Here is a 20,778-nt window from a genome sequence, read left to right as displayed (position 1 = left end):
AGGCCTAGAAACATAGGTTATTTCAGAAAACTGTCAGGCTTAAGAAGACATTTTTTTCAGGCCTAAATGGGTTAAGACAGTTCCTCACACGGAGACAGAGTGGGCCGAAGGGCGTCGCAAGGGACAGAATTATTTTTGATTGCACAGCGATTCCAGGCACGGAGTGTCGGAGCAGTGCAGCGGACTTCATTAACTCGTTCTGACCTGAGATCAGATTCTATAAATGTCTTCTACATCCTGACAGTTTTCTGAAAAAGCTATGTTTCTATGTCAGTCGTTCTTCGATTTCTCAAAAATGGCAGACCTACAAGCTCGTAGCACGCCACTCGGTGGCGCGCTACGAGCTTGTGGATCTGCTATTTTTCAATAGCTAAAGCATGACATGATGCTAACACCAAAAGGGGTTCTCGCCCAAAATGGGTTAACTCCGGCTGGAGATGATTTTGAGATGTCAGGGAACCGAATGGATTTCATGCCAATAAATCACACTTGATGTCGGACAGTTTTCCGACAGATGACGCGATTCCATTCTTTTCACTAGATGAATTGTGGCAGAGACGTTTTGGGACCCACAGGATTTGTTAACTTTTTTTTCTTTTGCAGCCGCAGTGTGAAATTGACCTCATTTGGATGCTGAAGTTCCAAATCTAAATTGAGTCGACTTATGCAGTGATATTATATTATAGTCACACTTGAATTGTGTCAGTTTGGGTTGTGTCTGCTTTTGCTGACTTTTGAGACAGTTGTTCAACTTCACGAATACATGAACTCACCGAGAACACAGAGAATCAACATGTTACATAATACATGTTGCAGAATACATGAACTCACCAAGATCACAGAGAATCAACATGTTACAGAATGCCTTTTGTCTTGATATTCCATTTTAGAATACCCGTAAAACACCTGCTGACAATGTCGTGCCTCATTCAATCGTATTCAGTTTGAAGTTCCGTCTCTGGGCCTGTCCCTCAGGAACCTGTCTGTCTGTCTGCCTCTCTATCTCTCACTCTGTCAGTGTTGATTTTGTCGATTGAAACTTTGACGGAAAATGTTCGTTCACTACCTTTTTTGTTTGTTACAAATACAAATTAGACTAAAATGTTATCGAGGGACTAGTCTCTCAAGAACAGATTCTGAGCTGGGTTACTGGATCTGAATCTGGGCCTTCAGAACATGTGTATATTGGGGATTAGTGGAATGAAAACACGTATTTTGGCGCCGCCAAAATACGTTTTTTTGGTCATCGTAATCAACTGTAGATTTAGTCGACTACATTTAGCTGATAATTAGTCGACAAAAACTAGACTAACACCTAACCCATTTTGGGCGGGAACCCCTTTTGGTGTTAGCATTAACGACCGACATAGAAACATAGCTTTTTCAGAAAACTGTCAGTGTAGAAAGTTCCCCATAGCTTAATTGATTTGCCTTATTTTGTACAGGACTATTTTGGGCAACCTCTAGTCATTCTTTAGGACCCAGTTTCCAACTTTAGTTCAGGCATCTGTTGGGGCACCCCCTAATAATGCAACAGGACCCCAGTTTTGTGACTGCAGTTCTAAAATGCAGCTGCACAGACAAACCTGACCAACAGAATGCGTTCTTGAGGAAGTAAGGCAATAATTAGTGTATAAAGTACAATATAAATTAATGTTGTAACAGTTAATTGTGCAGTGAGCAAACGGGTTAACATGCTTATTTCCATTAGTTCATGAGGCTTTGAGCTAATTAAGCTGTAATAGCAAAAGCACTATTTACCATAAGCATGTACTTTGTGCAGTGTTCACTTGATAACTTGACAGCCATTTCATGTACTTTGTATGTGGTTCATAATGTGTGCTAAATTAACTAGACATGTTTCCTATTAATTTACACACCAATTTAGTAGAGAACCAGCCGTACTCATTTGTCATTAATTTCCTAATAGTCCCATGTATTTTCTGTTACTGTATTGCAGATACCATTCATTCATTCACTGAGTCATTCATTCTCTTCACCATCCATGTCTGTCAATCATCTAAACTCAACTCAACCAAAACGGTTGACACAGTTTTGGTGGGCATAGCATCAACCCCCCCTAAGTTTATACTATAATATTTTACAGTCAGGACGTAGAAGACATTTTTAAAATCTGATCATTTCAGATGACTAAAATATGACTAAAACCAAATTAAATGAATTCAAAATCAACAGTGCCTCTCACTCTCTCTCTCTCTCTCTCTCTCTCTCTCTCTCTCTCTTCCCCCCCCCCCCCCCCCCCCAGGACACACAGAAGGCCAAGCAGTTCCTTCCGTTCCTCCAGAGAGCTGGGCGTTCAGAAGCCGTGGTGGAATACGTGTTCAGCGGCTCCAGACTGAAGCTCTACATGCCCAAAGAGACCTGCCTTATCACCTTCCTGCTCGCCGGTGAGTCACACAAAAAAAACAATCCACAGGTCCAGGACAAGGTTGGGTCGTAACCCTTGTTTATCCCCCATGTCTCGCCAAATGACGTTGGACATGATCAGCATGCTCTTGAGGTCCTCGCTCTACTCCTGGTGAGAGCAGGAGTGGACCTGGTGAGACGTAGGAGGGTCCCGGTCAGGAGACAACCCACAGAGCCTAGTCCTTCCATGTGCCAGAAGTGTACCTCCCAGCCCTGGCAGAGTAGTTCTGGAGTAGTTCAAACGGATTGTGTGCCCCTGGTTTTTCCCCTAGTGGGACTGATCGAGGGTAGCTACTGGGACGTAAGTCGGGACTTGATCACTCCCGGCTGGGTCGCCTGAGTGAGGGGTATGATGTTGAGAGACCCGAAACCCTGTTGACCTCAGGATATACGTCACTGAGGATACGTCCCATATTTTTTAGTTATGGTGATGTGCACAAAGAGAGACTTAAGCGTGTGCACCTGTGTGCAGTTTTGCATGTTGTCGCCTTCCTGAAATAATGGCCTAAGTACTTTGTTTATTTTTTGGAAATTTATATTTTTTATTCATGAATTTATATCTTATTGCCTCTCCATGATACTGGGGCCACCTCTGGTAAAGTCGTCCATATCCTTTAATTATTCAAATCACCAGTTTCCTCCCCAGTAGTAAAATGGCCATTTCTTTGGGTAGTGGTTGTATTGTGACATCAGGATTAAGTCCCTTAGTCCCAAATTATTTTAGCAGTAATTTAATCCTCCCTTTGTTACATACGGTAACTGTCAGTAGTCATTGCTGCTATAAATGTTTTGGGTGAAATTATGAAGTAATATCATACAGTTTAGATTTGGTTCAGTTTTTTCTCTTTTCTGAAAAACAAAAACAAAAATGACGTCCATTATTATCTTATCAACGTTGCGTCTGTCTCCAGTGCAGAGCTCATACTGTAAGTCCATAGTGTTGTGTGTTAAAGAGCGACACACACACACGTGATTGAACGTAGAACCAACACTGCTTTACTTAGTCTCTTGTCTCAGTACAGAGCAGACTTCCTTGTTATTTTGCGCGCTCAGTGTATTACGTAAACATCCCATAATATCCCGTCTCTTAAAGGCATCTTAACCAATTATCTGCAAACCCCATATATATAACACAGTGTCCATATTATTAGAACATATCAGATAGCACTGTATCCTAGCAGTCAGGCCGCTATAGCATCAGGGGTGAAGTCAAGTGGAGGGCGGGTTGGTGTCAATCCACCTTATTGCCGACCACAACCCACCTGATGCCCACCGCACCGCAGGGTTTGGCGCGAAGCGCCTGTCGCCTTTGACCCCACTCCACCCTGCGGTGGTCCTCTGGCTTCCAGCCAACTCCCAGGCTGACCAGCCATGCTCTGAAGAGCGTACACATGGAACCAGCCTAGCTCTGTTCCATAACCTTCCCCTTCGCAGAAGGCTATGGGACTTTCAGTTTTAAATCTCAAATCGAAATCAGACCAGCCTCTCCTCTTTAGTGGAACTCTCACGAATGTTTGACCTACTCACCAATACAAACACGGGTTGTGTCAATAGAAAGCCTACTTTCCTTAGTGGACGCACTCTGAGACCCCACCACACGTATAAACGGTACTTTTTGGCCAAAAGGGGATTTTGTTTCCACCGGAAAAAAAAACATTTTTAGTTACTCCGCTGCGCCCTCTACTGATATTGCCCAGATAACTGCCTCATAGAGAATATTTTTCCTCCGGTGGAAAAAAATCCCTTTCTGGCCAAAAAGTACCGTTTATACGTAGGTGGGGGGCTCAGAGTGCGTCCACTAAGGAAAGTAGGCTTTCTATTGACACGACCCGTGTTTGTATTGGTGAGTAGGTCAAACGTTCGTGAGATTTCCACTAAAGAGGAGAGGCTGGTCTGATTTTCGATTTGAGATTTAAAACTGAAAGTCCCATAGCCTTCTGTGAAGCGGAAGGTTATGGAACAGAGCTAGGAACCAGCCGTGCTCTGAAGAGCGTACACATGGAACCAGCCGTGCTCTGAAGAGTGTACACATGGAACCAAAGCGGAGCTATTTGTTGCACTCTACAGAGTTAATCCATTCTGGGCAGGAACCCCCTTTTAGTGTTTTATACATTATTTAGTTATAATTTAGCTATTGAAAAATAGCAGATCTACAAGCTCATAGCGCTACGAGCTTGTAGGTCTGCTATTTTTTTTTTAATCATGAAAATGTGCCTCAAAAATTTGGAATATTTTTTTTCAGAACCAACGTTTTTAACTCAAATCTTTGCTTCTGGGGAGGAGGTCCCTGGAACAACATATTTTCAGATGGGGGGGAGGCAAATTTCAGTTCATTTTTGGGGGCCCTTGACATGAAATATTGAGTGAAATATAGGCCTAGAAACATGAGGTATTTCAGAAAACTGTCAGGATTTTTTAGAAGACATTTTTTCATTTTGTCAGGTCTGAATGGGTTAAATGTACAGTACACAGCGGATGTGACTGGCTGCCACCCGCCGTGCTTTTGGGATGAATGGAGTCGTTGAGCTGCATAATAACGCTGCCAGGTATTATGGAGAAGTTCTAAGCCCCTCCATAACCCCCCCATAACGCTGCCAGCTATTATAGAGAAGTTCTAAGCCCCCCCCGTAACCTCGGGTATGGATTTACAGTTTGGCTGGGAATCAAAACTGTGTGTTGTTTTTCCAACAACCGTTTGTATTCACTCTCCTTTATTGGCTCGCCACCACGGCGTCCCAAGAAGGTCAGGAGCCAAAATGGACCCCGCTAAGAAAACGTGCTGCATTTTAACCCATTCTGGGGCGGGAACCCCTTTTGGTGTTAGCATTATGCTATGCTTTAGCTATTGAAAAATAGCAGATCTACAAGCTCGTAGCGCGCCACTCGGTGGCGCGCTATGAGCTTGTAGGTCTGCTATTTTTTTTTAAATCGAAGAACGACCGACATAGGAACATAGCTTTTTCAGAAAACTGTCAGGATGTAGAAGACATTTTGTAGAATCTGATCTCAGGTCAGAATGGGTTAACCGTAACTCTTGACATTCAGCGCTGGGCTTTACCCTTCCCGAGTCCAGACGCAATACACAATACATATTGTATCGAGGATGCTTTGTGAAGTCGAATGAAATTGATTTTTGTATTATTATTTTTTGCCCAGCCCATTCCACATGATACACAGTATATGCACAGACGTGCACTTTTCTGGGAACACAATTCTGGGGACGGAAAGCAGATTATTTTGTCCCCGGCGGTGTGTTGTTTTAGTTTTAGTCCTAGTCTCTTCAATAGTTTTCATTTAGTTTCAGTCACATTTTAGTCACCTGGAATGTTTTAGTGTTAGTCTAGTTTTAGTCGACTAAATGTCATAAGATTTTAGTCGACTAAATTGTATTTTGGCGGGCCTTGATGCTGTCGTAATGACTGTTTTTACACTTGCTGAAAATGGCCGATCTACAAGCTTACAACGCGTCGCAGCGCGACGCGTTGTGAGCTTGCAGATCGGCTATTTTCAGCATGCAACGTATTGTAAAATGACTTATATTGGATCTCTTGTCCACTAGTCCCTTCCTAACATTTTAGTCTAGTTTTTATTTGTTGACGAAATTGTCAGTATATTTAGTCTTAGTTTTAGTCATCATAGCTTAGTGTTCATTTAGTTTCCATTTAGTTTTCGTCAGTGGAAAAAGGTAGTCGACGAACATTTTTCATCTTGGATTTTAGTCGACGAAAACAACACTGCCCCGACGCTGACCCGTGAGGTCTGGATGGTTTACGTTGTTTTTTTTTTTTTTTTTTACTTAAACCATTCAGTGCTTTTTAACACATTGTATGCTAGAGTTTTCTATTTGCTCAGGCTTGCTGGTGCTAAGCGATTAACATTGGACTTTTTAACTTTTTAGGGGCCCACAGCGAGGGGCCTCTTATAGCGAGAATCACATCGCATAAATAAAAAGTAGGCCAAACATGTCCACTTCAATTTAAAAAAAAAATTATGATTCTACCATCTTCCATTCTGGAGATATTGACCTTTTTCTAAAACCTGCTTTTGAAGGCACGCTGCTCGCTTGAAAAAACAGCAGAGATATGGAAGGTTGAAGTTGACAGACATTGACAGACAGATATAAAAATGAACACAAATAATATCATATACATACTACACACTGAATGAAAGCCCTGAATGTCTACTTTTAGGAGGAAAACAAATACACATGGTCCCATGTATAGTTTGTCAGTAATTGGCTATTGAATGCAGCTTGCGCCCACCAGAGAGGATTTCAGAAAATGCATGGACCAGAAGAACTATTATTCACAAAATAAGGCCTATAGCGAAATGTACATACTATATACAATGTTGCGCAACATTGCACTGCTCACTTCACAGGGGTGTGATTTTCATTATTATTACAGTAGAAGTATTTTTCTTATGAAAGCAGAGAGTCTTCTGTTTCATACGGTATATAGTATGTACATTTCGCTATAGGCCTTATTTTGTGAATAATAGTTCTTCTGGTCCATGCATTTTCTGAAATCCTCTCTGGTGGGCGCAAGCTGCATTCAATAGCCAATTACTGACAAACTATATTTGTATATATTTGTATATTTGTTTTCCTCCTAAAAGTAGACATTCAGGGCTTTCATTCAGTGTGTAGTATGTATATGATAATAATTTATTTATGTTTATATCTGCCTGTCAATCTCTGTGACTTTAAACCTTTATAACTCGCTATGATAACTTCATGAGGAAATGCTCACTTCACAGGGGTGTGATTTTTATTATTATTACAGTATTAGTTTTTTTCTTATGAAAGCAGAGGGTCTTCTGTTTCATACGGTATATAATATGTACATGTCGCTATAGGCCTTATTTTGTGAATAATAGTTGGACCTGAACAACTGCATTCAATATCCTACTGACAAACTGTACATGGGATCAATATTATGTATTTGTTTTCCTCCTAAAAGTAGACAATTAGGGCTTTCATTCAGTGTGTAGTATGTATATGACAATAATTTATTTATGTTTATTTTTATATCTGCCTTCAGAACGATAGTATAACGGTGAGATGCGTTACTGGATCGGTGAGTTTAGTGGTTGAGGTTGACATGTCTGGACATGTTTGAGGAAAGAAGCACAGGAGAGAGAGATGGTCAAATAACTGGCTGCTTTGTTGGACAACGCTATCTTCACTTTGTTTGGGCAAAGAAGCAGAGATCAGCGATGGAAAAGAGTTTTATCCACGGCAGATAAGTAATGACGTATTATCGAGGGACCGCCATGATCAACTAACTGCCTGGGACCGAGGCTACGTTGTCACCAGCCAATGCAGCCATCGCTATCCGTTGTGTGATTGTAGCCTTTTTATTCATTATAATTGCAGTGATAAGACCTATATCACAGCCGGGCGTCTCTCTCGATACCGTGGATATAGCCTACATCCACAATCACACAACGGATAGCGATGATGGCTGCATTGGCTGACGAAGACGTAGGCAGTAAGTTGATCATGGCGGTCCTTCGATAATACGTCATTACTTATCTGCCGTGGATATAAAGCTCTTTTCCATCGCTGATCGTGCTTCTTGCCCAAACAAACAAAGTGAAGACGCGATGGCGATCCACACAACGGATAGCGATGGCTGGTGAAGACTGAAGACGTAGCCAGGCAGTTAGTTGATCATGGCGTGTGCCGTGTGCGTGTTGAAAACGTTATGAAATGGCGATCGTTGAAGATTATTCTTGGTTTATATACTGGCAGAGGGCAAATCGACACGACTGCGTTATATCTTTTTCCGAGAATGAGAGAGCGGTGCAAGGCGATTACAAGGCGCAGTGTGGCCTGGGGCCAGGGAACTCAAACTGCAATGCGATCCGGGCAGAAGAGACTCAGACTCCCCCCACAAAGATTCCTCGGGAGAAACCATGTAGAAACAGGAGGGGAGGGGGAATCGAGTGTATTCACAGACACTAGACTACTACTAGATGGGTAACTCCATTTTAGATGCCCTGACATCTGCGTTGGTCTATGCCGTTGCCGTGCAGACCCATACGTGTAATGGAGGCATTGGAGGAGGGAGCGTCTTCGCCACAGACAGACCTCTTTTCAGGAGGGAGGGGCTTTTTACTCCCGGATCACATATTGGAGCTTCCTGGAGACGATCGCTGTTATTTTCCTCGGTGTCCTGGAGCATAGGACGTTGATGTACAGTAAGCAATAAAAAAACGTATAAAACGTATACATACGCTTCGCGCGTACGGCGTTCGATATTAATAAAGCGTATGGATACGTTTCCAGCATTTTTTGTGTTAAACCAACAGTAGTATTTTTGAAATAAAGCCTCTTACAGACAATGGAGCCACAGTGCAAATATCTATGAACTGGAGTGATAATTATGATCCATGTTATGCTTTCTGGTCCACATGCCAGTGGAAATGGATTTTGACTGCTTCACCCAGCTGATGGCTGCTCAGGGACATCTCAGTTTGAGCTCTGACCATGCGGGTTCCATTCCTATTCCCAGATAGCCACCCTGGATGCAAGCTAATGACAGTTGGTAGTGTCATATCTTTTCTTACAGGGGTCTGTGTATTACCTTATTTTCCTAATGTAGCACGAAATGAGCTGCGATTCCCAGGCAAAGTCCTTTTATTCAAACGAGTCATCTCCCATAGTAAATCAGGTTACAAGCATAGCAAAGTCATCTTTCCATAAGGCCAGGCCAAGCCTGTCCATCATGTTCCCCTCCGTTTTCTAACCATATGCAAATAGACTTCAGTTTAAGGCACTTTGGTGAGACACTGGAGAAATGGCTTGCAGAAGTTAAAGTTATATGTACAATTATGACTAACCAAGTAGTTATGAATATGCTATATGATTCATAGTACACCACATTGGTTACTAGTTATACAGTCCAATTGGAAGCACACACAGCTCAAAACATTGTACAGTCAGGTGCTGAACAATAAATACATACAATGGAAAAGGAAGGCAGTCCGCACACTGTTTCTCCAGCTCCCATGTGACTATATTGAAGACTGAAGTCTTCAATATATACACCACCTATTCAGTTACTAGTTGCTCCATGCAGATGCATGTTGGCTACTTGTTCACATGCAGTAAGTTATGACATGCTGAAAATAGCTTGAAACGCCTCACATCTGCACGTTGTGAGCTATCATCGGCACGGGTCACTGTTGCACGACGGAGCATAAATCAATGAAAGTATTGCATGGCAGAGAAACATAGAAGTCTGAATTTCCCTTTAAACCCTAAAGCTTCTGTCATTATATATTTTGTCGTTCACTGTTCAAAAACAGAAGATATACAAGCTTGCGGCGAGGTACAAACTAAGTGACATATGGTATGCTGTTTTTGATCATTTTTGAAAAATCTTGAAAATGTGTCTACTAATTTTAGAGGGCATTTTGTATAATTGTCCTCGGGTCTTAATTAAAGGATTAAATGGCTAAATTGTAAATGTGGACACACTACACAAAAGGACAGTGCAAATATAAACTCTTACCGATGATTGTTTATAGCAGAGCTACTCCTTTTTATTTAAGCTTTTCGCTCCACTCTGACACTCGGCGCTTATAATAAAAAACATTTAGGCCCTATCTTTGGCAGCCTGTGATGATTTGTATGCGTTCCCAGATCACGATGATGGCATAAACGCTGATCCCTTCCAGAAGGGATGAGGCTCCCCTGTTATCCCCTTCTGACCTGAGATCAGATTCTAAAAACGTCTTCTACATCCTGACAGTGTTCTGAAAAAGCTGTGTTTCTATGTCAGTCGTTCTTCAATTTTTCAAAAACATAGCAGACCTACAAGCTCTATGAGCTTGTAGATCTGCTATTTTTCAATAGCTAAAGCATAGCATAATGCTAACACCAAAAGCGGTTCCCGCCCAGAATGAGTTATTGTCGCAATAAAGACAAACCCATTTCAATCCATCTCCATTTCAACACAGTCATTTGCCAAGCAAACGGAATGCCCAGAGTTTATAGCTGGATACACTGTGTGTTTATATGAAATGCTGGATCCAGTTTAATTGTGCATGGCCAAATTAGAGATTCATTCATTCATTTTTGTAATTATGGCTCTAAAACATTTTCTATAATGTGTTTCCAAATAATTATACACGTGCATTGTTTCTGTTTATTTTTTTAGAATGAGAGTAGAGTTCATAGGATTTGTTTCTTTTGTAGGTTCAAATACCTGTTTGATGTTCAGTTGTGGATTGTATGCATTTCTGCTCTTGTAACATTTTGATTTGCTGACACAAATCTTTCTTTAATGAGCCTTTATCTGATTTAACCCTTTCTGAACGGGAACCCATTTTGTTGTTGGCATCATGTTATGCTTTAGCTATTGAAAAATAGCAGATCTACAAGCTCATAGCGCGCCACCGAGTGGCGCGCTACGAGCTTGTAGGTCTGCTATTTTTTTTCAGGTCAGAATGGGTTAATCAGACCAGTGTGTGTCCAGTCGAAACCTCGTATGAATCTGATCTCAGGTCAGAATGGGTTAAGTCCTCTATGCTCTGTATCACACACACGCGCACACACCCACCCACCCCTTTTAACAATTCAGAACAATTCAGAACTTTTGGAACACAGCATACTGTACATACTGTACACCTCTGTTTAATTAATTTGCTAATTATTATTTCTTGTTTCGGCTCCTCAACAAGATGCTTTGAAATGATCTGGCCAATAAACGGCTTCAAGCCAATGAAACGTTATTGGTCAATTGTGGGTGTTTTCTGTGACACACACGCACACACACACGCACACACACACACGCACACACACACGCACACACACACACACACACACACACACACACACACATCTCTCTAGTCTCTATAATAGGATGTGAACGAGCGTGCACGTTTGTGCTTAGCTTCTCACTTCAGAATGATTTCATTTGATCAAACGTTATGACCCAATCACAGTAGACACATGATGGCAGCTCTAGTCCAATCACAATAGACACATGATGGCAGCTCTAGTCCAATCACAATAGACACATGATGGCAGCTATAGTCCAATCACAATAGACACATGATGGCAGCTCTAGTCCAATCACAATAGACACATGATGGCAGCTCTAGTCCAATCACAATAGACACATGATGGCAGCTCTAGTCCAATCACAATAGACACATGATGGCAGCTCTAGTCCAATCACAATAGACACATGATGGCAGCTATAGTCCAATCACAATAGACACATGATGGCAGCTCTAGTCCAATCACAATAGACACATGATGGCAGCTCTAGTCCAATCACAATAGACACATGATGGCAGCTCTAGTCCAATCACAATAGACACATGATGGCAGCTATAGTCCAATCACAATAGACACATGATGGCAGCTCTAGTCCAATCACAATAGACACATGATGGCAGCTCTAGTCCAATCACAATATACACATGATGGCAGCTCTAGTCCAATCACAATAGACACATGATGGCAGCTCTAGTCCAATCACAATAGAAACATGATGGCAGCTATAGTCCAATCACAATAGACACATGATGGCAGCTATAGTCCAATCACAATAGACAGATACAGTACCTCACCTCACCAGTAGAGGATTCTCCGTGTCAAATGTGCTCGTGTCTTATTTAGTAAGCATGCTGCACTGGATTAACACATTATGTCAGTCGTTCTCTATTTTTCAAAAATAGCAGACCTACAAGCTCGTAGCGCGCCACTCGGTGGTGCGCTATGAGCGCTATGTGATCGCGCCACGGGCCGTTCCTTCATTATCTACTGCTCTCTTATCGCCCGGCCCCTTCCTCCTCTATCTCTCTCCTCCCCATTATTTTTGTTTCATTTTTTCGCGTGTCAAAGTTATCTCTCTGTGTTATTTATTTTTCTTCACCTATATCTCCACCGCAGGGTCCCTGTTAACCCATTTTGGGCGGGAACCCCTTTTTGGTGTTAGCATTATGCTATGCTTTAGCTATAAAAAATAGCAGATCTACGAGTGGCGTGCTACGAGCTTTTAGATCTGCTATTTTTTTTAATCGAAGAACGACTGACATAGAAACATAGCTTTTTCAGAAAAGTATCAGGATGTAGAAGACATTTTTTTAATCTGATCTCAGGTCAAAATGTATTAAAAATGACACTGCATGATAAGGCGGCAACCTCGGCGTCTCTTATCTGGGACGTGTTTGAGCTGAAATGCCAGCAGCCAGATGTGATATAATGAGGTCAACACACTGGCCTTCTGTAATGGTCACTGTACTGTACAGTAGGTGTGATGGAACCTTTTCTGGGAGAATCTCCAATGCTTATGGACCAGAGTATATGCGGCATGTCTTTGCTGTTGGGTGGGAAACTTAGAGTACCGTAATTTCCGGACTATAAGCCGCACCTGAATATAAGCCGCACCAGCCAAATTTAGGGAAAATCCCATATACAAGCCGCACCGGACTATAAGCCGCACCGGACTATAAGCCGCACCGGACTATAAGCCGCAGCTACGTTAGCTCAGAGCCTGAGATGGCTCTGCGTTAGCTGTAGAAATCCATAGATAAGCCGCACCGTTGTATAAGCCGCAGGGTTCAAATCATGGGTAAAAAGCAGCGGCTTATAGTCCGGAAATTACGGTATATATGAATAGAGACGGCATCCGAGTTCTCCTCCCATCCACTTGAATTAAGTTGCTCAAAAGCGCATGAGGCGATTTCACTCCTCCTTCCGGGTATAGGAACAGAGTGCATTCTGGGATGGATTGCAATAGTGTCTGGCCCCAAACACATGAACGCGCTGCCGTTGGACGCAACATGAACGCGCACGAGCGTGCGTCCGTCGTGAACGTGTGCAATGATAGTCAACGGACCAGCGCGTTCATGTGTTTGGGCCCAGCGCTGCAATACCTTCATTCGGCCACTATGTCCATTTGGCCTCAGGGTTTCCTCTGGGTGCCGTCTCTATTCATATATACTCTAAGGGTGGAAACCACACATGTCCACAACTGTTACAAGCTGAGCTTGTAGACGGTCTATTTTTGTCACTGTAGCGTAAGTCGGGTATTCATTCATGGAAAATAGGAAGAAAAATACTTGAGATATGGTTTCTCCCCGACATTAACACTAATATGTGAGAGTGAATGCTTAGCTACAGGGGGTTGAGTAGCCTCAAGTAAGAGTATTGCTAATTTAAATTAAAGTCTCAAGATGCAAAGGTATTTATCTAGATAATTGAATAAAGAGTAAGAAAGTATCTAGGGGCAGGGGGAGAGGGGAGGAGAGTTGCACCACTCGGTTCACACGGGTGTGATTTTTACATTACACCTTTGACGGCCATAGCTTCGATTTACAAGTAAATTCCCCCGAGCATCAAAGGATAGTCTGCATGCACATAAACGTGCATGAGGCTTTAACCTACTGTACCACAGTGTACTGCATGTATATAGAGAATACAGATGCGAACACTTGGCCTTTGAAGTACTTGATTCCTCTGAGCGTTCATCGTGGCCATCAGAACAGACATAAATACGCTGGATGAATTCACCCCGACAATTTGATTATATTCGTCCTACACGACGAATTAAGGTTGTACGACAGCTCAAGTGGTTAACCCATTTAGACCCGAGGACGATTCTACAAATGCCTTCTAAATCCTGACAGTTTTCTGGAAAAAAAAAACATGTTTCTATGTCAGTGGTTCTCAAACCGTTTCAGGTCAAGGACCCCTAAAAGATGTATGTAATCGGCCGCCGATCCCCATCGGAATATTATGTAGTTCCAGGGACCACCTCCCAGAAGCAAAGATTTGAGTTAAAAAACGTTCGCTCTGAAATAATATATATTCAACGATTTGTGCCATATTTAAAAAAAAAAAATCAAAAATAGCAGACCTACAAGCTCGTAGCGCGCCACTCGGTGGCGCGCTATGAGCTTGTAGATCTGCTATTTTTCAATAGCTAAATTATAACATAATGTTTAAAACACCAAAAAGGGGTTCCCGCTCAAAATGGGTTAAAATTCACTAGCATGCCTTGATATGCTAAATGTCCAATATGTAGAGAGGATGTCGTACTCCCACCTCTGCCTCAACCTCTGCTCTCCGTTGATGAGCAGAAGGCAGAGAGTCTCCCGGACCGACCGCTTCTCTGTGATGTTTGATCCAAAGAGATGACCTTTCTGCCGGGGCGGCTGTGACCTCTGCATCTCCTGGCTTTGACCCGACCAATCTGTGGTCGGATGTGTGCAAATGATGATGAGATATCTGTCCGTTCTAATGCGCTCAATGTTGATTGAAGGATCTCTTCCATGCGTCTTTATGACGGAAAGTCGACTTGTTACCTTGCCCTCCTGGGGAATGGGAAACTCATCTGAGTATTCTTCACGTCCTCTCAGTCAGTCTCGCTCACACGCCGGCTCCACTCTCTCTTTCAAATGGCTGCTTCCATTCTTTGATTGATTGATTTGATTTATTAACAGTTTGCAGAATTACAGTACATTTCAAGCACAAACTCAATACAAAGACTGTTAACTGTGAGTGGACGACCCAATTAAGCATTACACTTGTTTACAAAACATTTAGAGACGTACAAATAGACACTTTCTATATAGTTAAAGAACAGAACAGGAATTCATCATAAAGGAAGCAAAAAGGGAAAGAAACATATACAGTAAGGGCGGGGGGGATTCAGATTTTACGGGGGCCAGTTTCAAATTGCAGCCGTCTGTAGGTGCCCTTTGAGAGCGGTTTTGAAGGAGTCAAGGGATTCACATGTCTTAATAACTGTTGGTAGGGCGTTCCACATTTTGGTGGCATAGGAGCGAAATTAATTTAGTCCCTGGTTTGTGCCGAATCTGGGTTGTACATGGTTTGTTGCGCTCCCTCTGGTGTTGTGGGTGTGGACTTCGTTAACATTAAGGAAGTATTTAACCCATTCTGAACGGGAACCCATTTTGGTGTTGGCATCATGTTATGCTTTAGCTATTGAAAAATAGCAGATCTACAAGCTCATAGCGCGCCACAGAGTGGCGCGCTACGAGCTTGTAGGTCTGCTTTTTTTGAAAAATCGAAGAACGACTGACATTTCTTAGAATCTGATCTCAGGTCAGAATGGGTTAATCAGACCAGTGTGTGTCCAGTGGAAACCTCGTATGAATCTGATCTCAGGTCAGAATGGGTTAAATAGCTGCTTCCATTCTGGCTTTAACTCATTGTTGCGGTCCAATGCCGCAAGCAAATCTAACGATTGAAGTGGACGACGTAAGAAGCGTTTGAGTAAGAAATTAATATGCGGGATTAATGTATCAATCAATGGGTAGAGTTACTTAAAGGTGTAGGGAAACTGAAATGGTGGGCATTTTATTTTGAAGTTTCAGACGGTTTAAACATGAAACGCTGGCTCTGAAGTTTCTGAACCAATCGGAGCGTTGCATCCCTTCAGGCGATGGGACGGTAGCTAGGGAAAACAAGTAGTTTTCATTATCATAATTATTTTCTGAGTTGGCAGAAATGACCAAACTAAGGTTGCAAATATCTATATCAATTTAATGTTTGAATGTATTAATCAAGAAACATACTTTTGTATTAATTTAATATCAACATTAAATTATTATTACGTCATTTTTGATACTTTGTCATACAATGGTGTTGTGCAGCGAAGCAGAAAATAAATTATTTATTTTCATTAATGCTACGTCCAACCAGGGAAACTCCCCCCTGTCAGGTGTAAAGGAGCAACTTGGACACTCAGGCATGAAGGAAGCATAAGTTCAAGTCCGTAGCTCTCCCCTTGTCCCCCATATATGGGGACTAGGTTGGTGGAGGGTGTGTAGAGCCCAGGATCACAATATAATCTAGATAATTGACACAGGGGTGAAAAATGGGTTACAAAATCACGGGAAAAAAATAAAAAAGTCCCAACATAATTATGTAGATGCTGAAGTAAATATTCATCTGGCATTTAGATGAGTACGCTGCAATGCCTATTTGTTTCAAGATTGGACCATTTGCTACTTCATGCCTTTTTGTTCAGATTCCAATCAGTTTTTTGTTTTTATTTAGCATAATCTCTCTCTGTTTATTCAAACAAGCATTTAGGATTCTGTTATTATAATTCTGCATTACACAGTTAAGTAATGTGAATTTGAGCACGTTGCAATGACATTGAGCTTACTTGTACAGTTCCTGTGAATGATTTTTGCAGTTGTTTTAATGATGTATAGACATAGTTTATCATATGGATACATATGAAGAAACTAATCTAGACATGCTTTATACAATTTAGTGATTAATGCACTATTTTATGACAATGGTTAACTCTTCCTGACAGATGTGGTCAACACAGTTGCATACAGTAGGTAGTGTAAGACCACATTCTGAGCTTTAACCCCTTTTGGCATTTTAAGCATTATGTTATACTTTAGCTATTGGAAAATAGCAGATGTACAAGCTCATAGCGCGCCACCGAGTGCCGCACTATGAGCTTGTAGGTCTGCTAACTCAAATCTTGGCTTCTGTGGGGTCTCTGGAACAACATATTTTCAGATGGGGGGGTCGGCAGCCAATTACATAATAATCTTTGGGGTTCCTTGACATGGAAATGTTTGAGAACCACTGACATAGAAACATGTCAGGATATAGAAGACATTTGTAGCATCGTTCCCAGGTCAAAATGGGTTAAAGTTACAGCTTCTTTTTAACTTTTTAGTTCAATGTTTACATACAATGTCTACCGTGGTCCTCTTCCTTACTGTAATGATCGTCTGTGTTGCAACACGAGGCTGTTCTATTTACAGTAGTGTGTTGCACGAGGCTGTTCTATTTACAGTAGTGTGTTGCAACACGAGGCTGTTCTATTTACAGTAGTGTGTTTCACGAGGCTGTTCTACTGTATTTACAGTAGTGTGTTGCAACACGAGGCTGTTCTATTTACAGTAGTGTGTTGCACGAGGCTGTTCTATTTACAGTAGTGTGTTGCACGAGGCTGTTCTATTTACAGTAGGTATTTTGCTAGCGTGTCAACAAAGGCTACGCTATGCCAGCATAACCGACCTATTATCAATGCCTGCAAGAACCGGTGTGTCCTGTTTTTATTTTCTATTTTTAATCTTTTTGCTTCGTCAGTAACACCGGCCCTAAATACTGCCTTCCTAGCACTTCTCTTTCCTTGTATTGTCTAATTTATGAGCCGTCGTACAACGTCGTGGTATGCCAAAAAATATCCAATATACAAGCTCACAATGCATTGCATCTGCAGCACGTTGTGAGCTTGCATGTCTGCTATTTTTAGCCTGTAAGGCGGTATACCGGCGGGGGTATAAACCAGGCTTATTGTAGACTTTCTTCTCTCTGGCATATCTTAATCATTGCTCAAGTCCAGGTTCAAGTACAGGAGAATACAATTATTCTGTTTTCATTTTAGCAGAAATAATAGTAACAATAGTAAGCACATGCACCAGGTAGCATGGCCAAAAAAAAAGAAAACTAAAATTAAGGAATAACCAAAGCTTCGGAGTAGCAGCACTATCAAAAAAAGGTTTGACTGTTCTAGCTCTTGAAGGCGCTGTATGCATTTAATATAATAATATACTCTATAATATAATAATATACCACAGCAGGTCATGAGGATATGTAGGTGGATGTATGAATACCCAATTACTAATTGCAAATTCGTCTGTGCCTCTGTGGTATAGCTTTTTGGAATGAGCACTTTCCAAAAATTGTACAATTTATATAACCTCGTAAGATTACATTTTAAATCTTTTATTGGGTGGTGTTAGGTTATGAATGGCCTCTGTTCTAAAACAACTCGACCCATTGATAAAAGGAATCCCATAACGATGCTGGTTGTCTTGAGTCAGTGTTTCTGATTCTGTTAACGATCACAGTTCTCGATTTCCATCCCTATTCATATTTCATAGTGTAAAAGATAAATACATTTGAATGGGTTAGTAAATCTAACTGCATGTCTGCTTAGCCACAATGTACTGTAGTAGACTACTTTACTTTCATTGTCCTCGGATACCCCCATGGATCTCTGAACTGCCTGCTTTGCTTAACCCATTTTGGACTGAGGTCGATAGAAAAAGGCTTCTAAATCCTAAATAAATTCTGAAAAACCCATGTTTCTATGTCAGTGGTTCTCAACCTTTTTCATGTCAAGGACCCCCAGAATTAGCTCTATTGGGCCACAGACCCCCCTCTCAAAATATGTAGTTCCAGGGAACCCCCCAGAAGCCAATATTTTAATTAAAAATGATCGCTCTGAAATATATATTCAAAGATTTGTGCCACATTTTCACGATTTTTCAAAAATGGCAGACCTACAAGCGCCATAGGTGTGCTATGAGCTTGTAGATCTGCTATTTTTTCAATAGCTAAAGTATAACGGAATGCTTAAAATGCCAAAAAGGCGTTCCCGCCCAAAATGTCTCTGTCTCTCTCTCTGTCTCTCTCGTCTCCCCTCTTGACCTCTTTCTCTCACTCTCTCTCCCACCACCAGGGAAACCTCAAAGACATCAACGTCTTCTCCTTCTCCTCCCTAGTCTCATCTTTCACAGTTTCTGTCTCTGACCGGGGGTTGGAGGGGAAAAACATGAAGGAGCATCATGGAAAGAGAGCGAAAACCTCCTTTATTAAAGAGGTCTGGGTGTCGGAGGATTGAAACAAAGAGTGAACTGTTCACCACGGTTAGTTAGTTCATTTGGTGAATCACAAAACAAGGAAAAGTATAGCAAGGATAACTTCCATTCATAGTAATGCTACGCTGCTGGGTCAAACAACGGGATAGGAGGTCATCCATTCCATCCATGGGGGTTTTCTGTGTCACAATGGCTCATTCTTTTTTAACGAGGGTTGGATTGAAACCACGACTGGGTATTTCACCACCCTTCACCACCAACTAGTGTTCCTCGGCAGCGCGTGGCGTGACCTACATGTTCTCACACGTGCTCTTCGTGTGTTCTCTGGTTTCACTGCGCTTTGATGTACAGTAGTGCCTTTCTTTTATTTTTAAGACAAATGGCACTTAATGTACACTCATACAGTAATGCATCTCATGCTTGTCGCTGCACACTTAAATGCACAACAGGTTTGAGGACCCTGGGACCTATTGGCCCCTGGAAGGAGAGAGACAAAAAGAAAAGCTACAATCCCAGGCAGTTAACAAGCTGCAGGCACCCTCTGAGTGTGACAGTGAGCTCCCCCCCCCTCCCCCCCTGTGTCTGTAATTGACTCAGGTGTCACTCTATAGCTGAATAGAGTCACACTCTATAGCTCAGGGGTTTTCAACTGATTCTGAACCAGGGACCACCACGCTGACTAATAATAAACCTGGGGACCACCACCCTGACTAAGAATCAACCACTGTTGAGTTGGGTGAGGGGATATTAAAATTAATATAAATTAAATCAAGCCCTTAACAGTCAGTAATTTAACTGGCATATGCTAGTCGTCCTGTTCTCTTAACCTTGCATATTAAACTCATCATAGATAGCAGACACATGCAATTGCATGATTATATGGGCACATTTGACATTTCCTAATAGACTCAACCAGTCAATCCTGTTCACTTTCCCTTGAAATTCAAACTCCCTTTCTGTGGAAGTTCTTGACATCCGACTTCCCAGTAACTGACATTGATGTCATCATACATCACCAGGTCACTTAATGAACTAGTTCGTTTCCCAACTAGTGGTCGATAAAAAACATACTAAATGCATGGCCAGGGCCTACATGCAATACCTTCACGGACCACCAGTGGTCCACGGACCACCTGTTGAAAACCCATGCTATAGCTGAATACAGTCACACTCTATAGCTGAATAGAGTCACACTCTATAGCTGAATAGAGTCACACTCTATAGCTGAATAGAGTCACACTCTATAGCTGAATAGAGTCACACTCTATAGCTGAATGCAGTCACACTCTATAGCTGAATAGAGTCTCACACTATAGCTGAATAGAGTCACACTCTATAGCTGAATAGAGTCACACTCTATAGCTGAATGCAGTCACACTCTATAGCTGAATGCAGTCTCACTCTATAGCTGAATAGAGTCACACTATAGCTGAATAGAGTCACACTCTATAGCTGAATAGAGTCACACTCTATAGCTGAATGCAGTCACACTCTATAGCTGAATAGAGACTCACACTATAGCTGAATAGAGTCACACTCTATAGCTGAATAGAGTCACACTCTATAGCTGAATAGAGTCACACTCTATAGCTGAATGCAGTCACACTCTATAGCTGAATAGTCTCACTCTATAGCTGAATAGAGTCACACTCTATAGCTGAATGCAGTCACACTATATAGCTGAATAGAGTCACACTCTATAGCTGAATACAGTAGCAGCTACTG

The 20,778-nt window shown here is 41.8% G+C and overlaps 1 protein-coding gene across 1 annotated transcript in view; it reads left to right on the top strand.

The window, feature by feature from the left end:
• snd1 (staphylococcal nuclease and tudor domain containing 1) overlaps positions 1-20,778 on the top strand; it is a 360,720-nt gene that overhangs the window by 96,861 nt on the left and 243,081 nt on the right. Inside the window, 1 exon segment of the mRNA XM_083794554.1 lies at positions 2,267-2,408. Within this exon segment, the coding sequence (XP_083650680.1) occupies positions 2,267-2,408 (142 nt within the window).

Source organism: Protomyctophum parallelum (assembly GCF_964188405.1).
Source record: "Protomyctophum parallelum genome assembly, chromosome: 22".
Lineage (NCBI taxonomy): Eukaryota > Metazoa > Chordata > Actinopteri > Myctophiformes > Myctophidae > Protomyctophum > Protomyctophum parallelum.
This window is presented reverse-complemented; position numbering and strand designations above follow the sequence as displayed.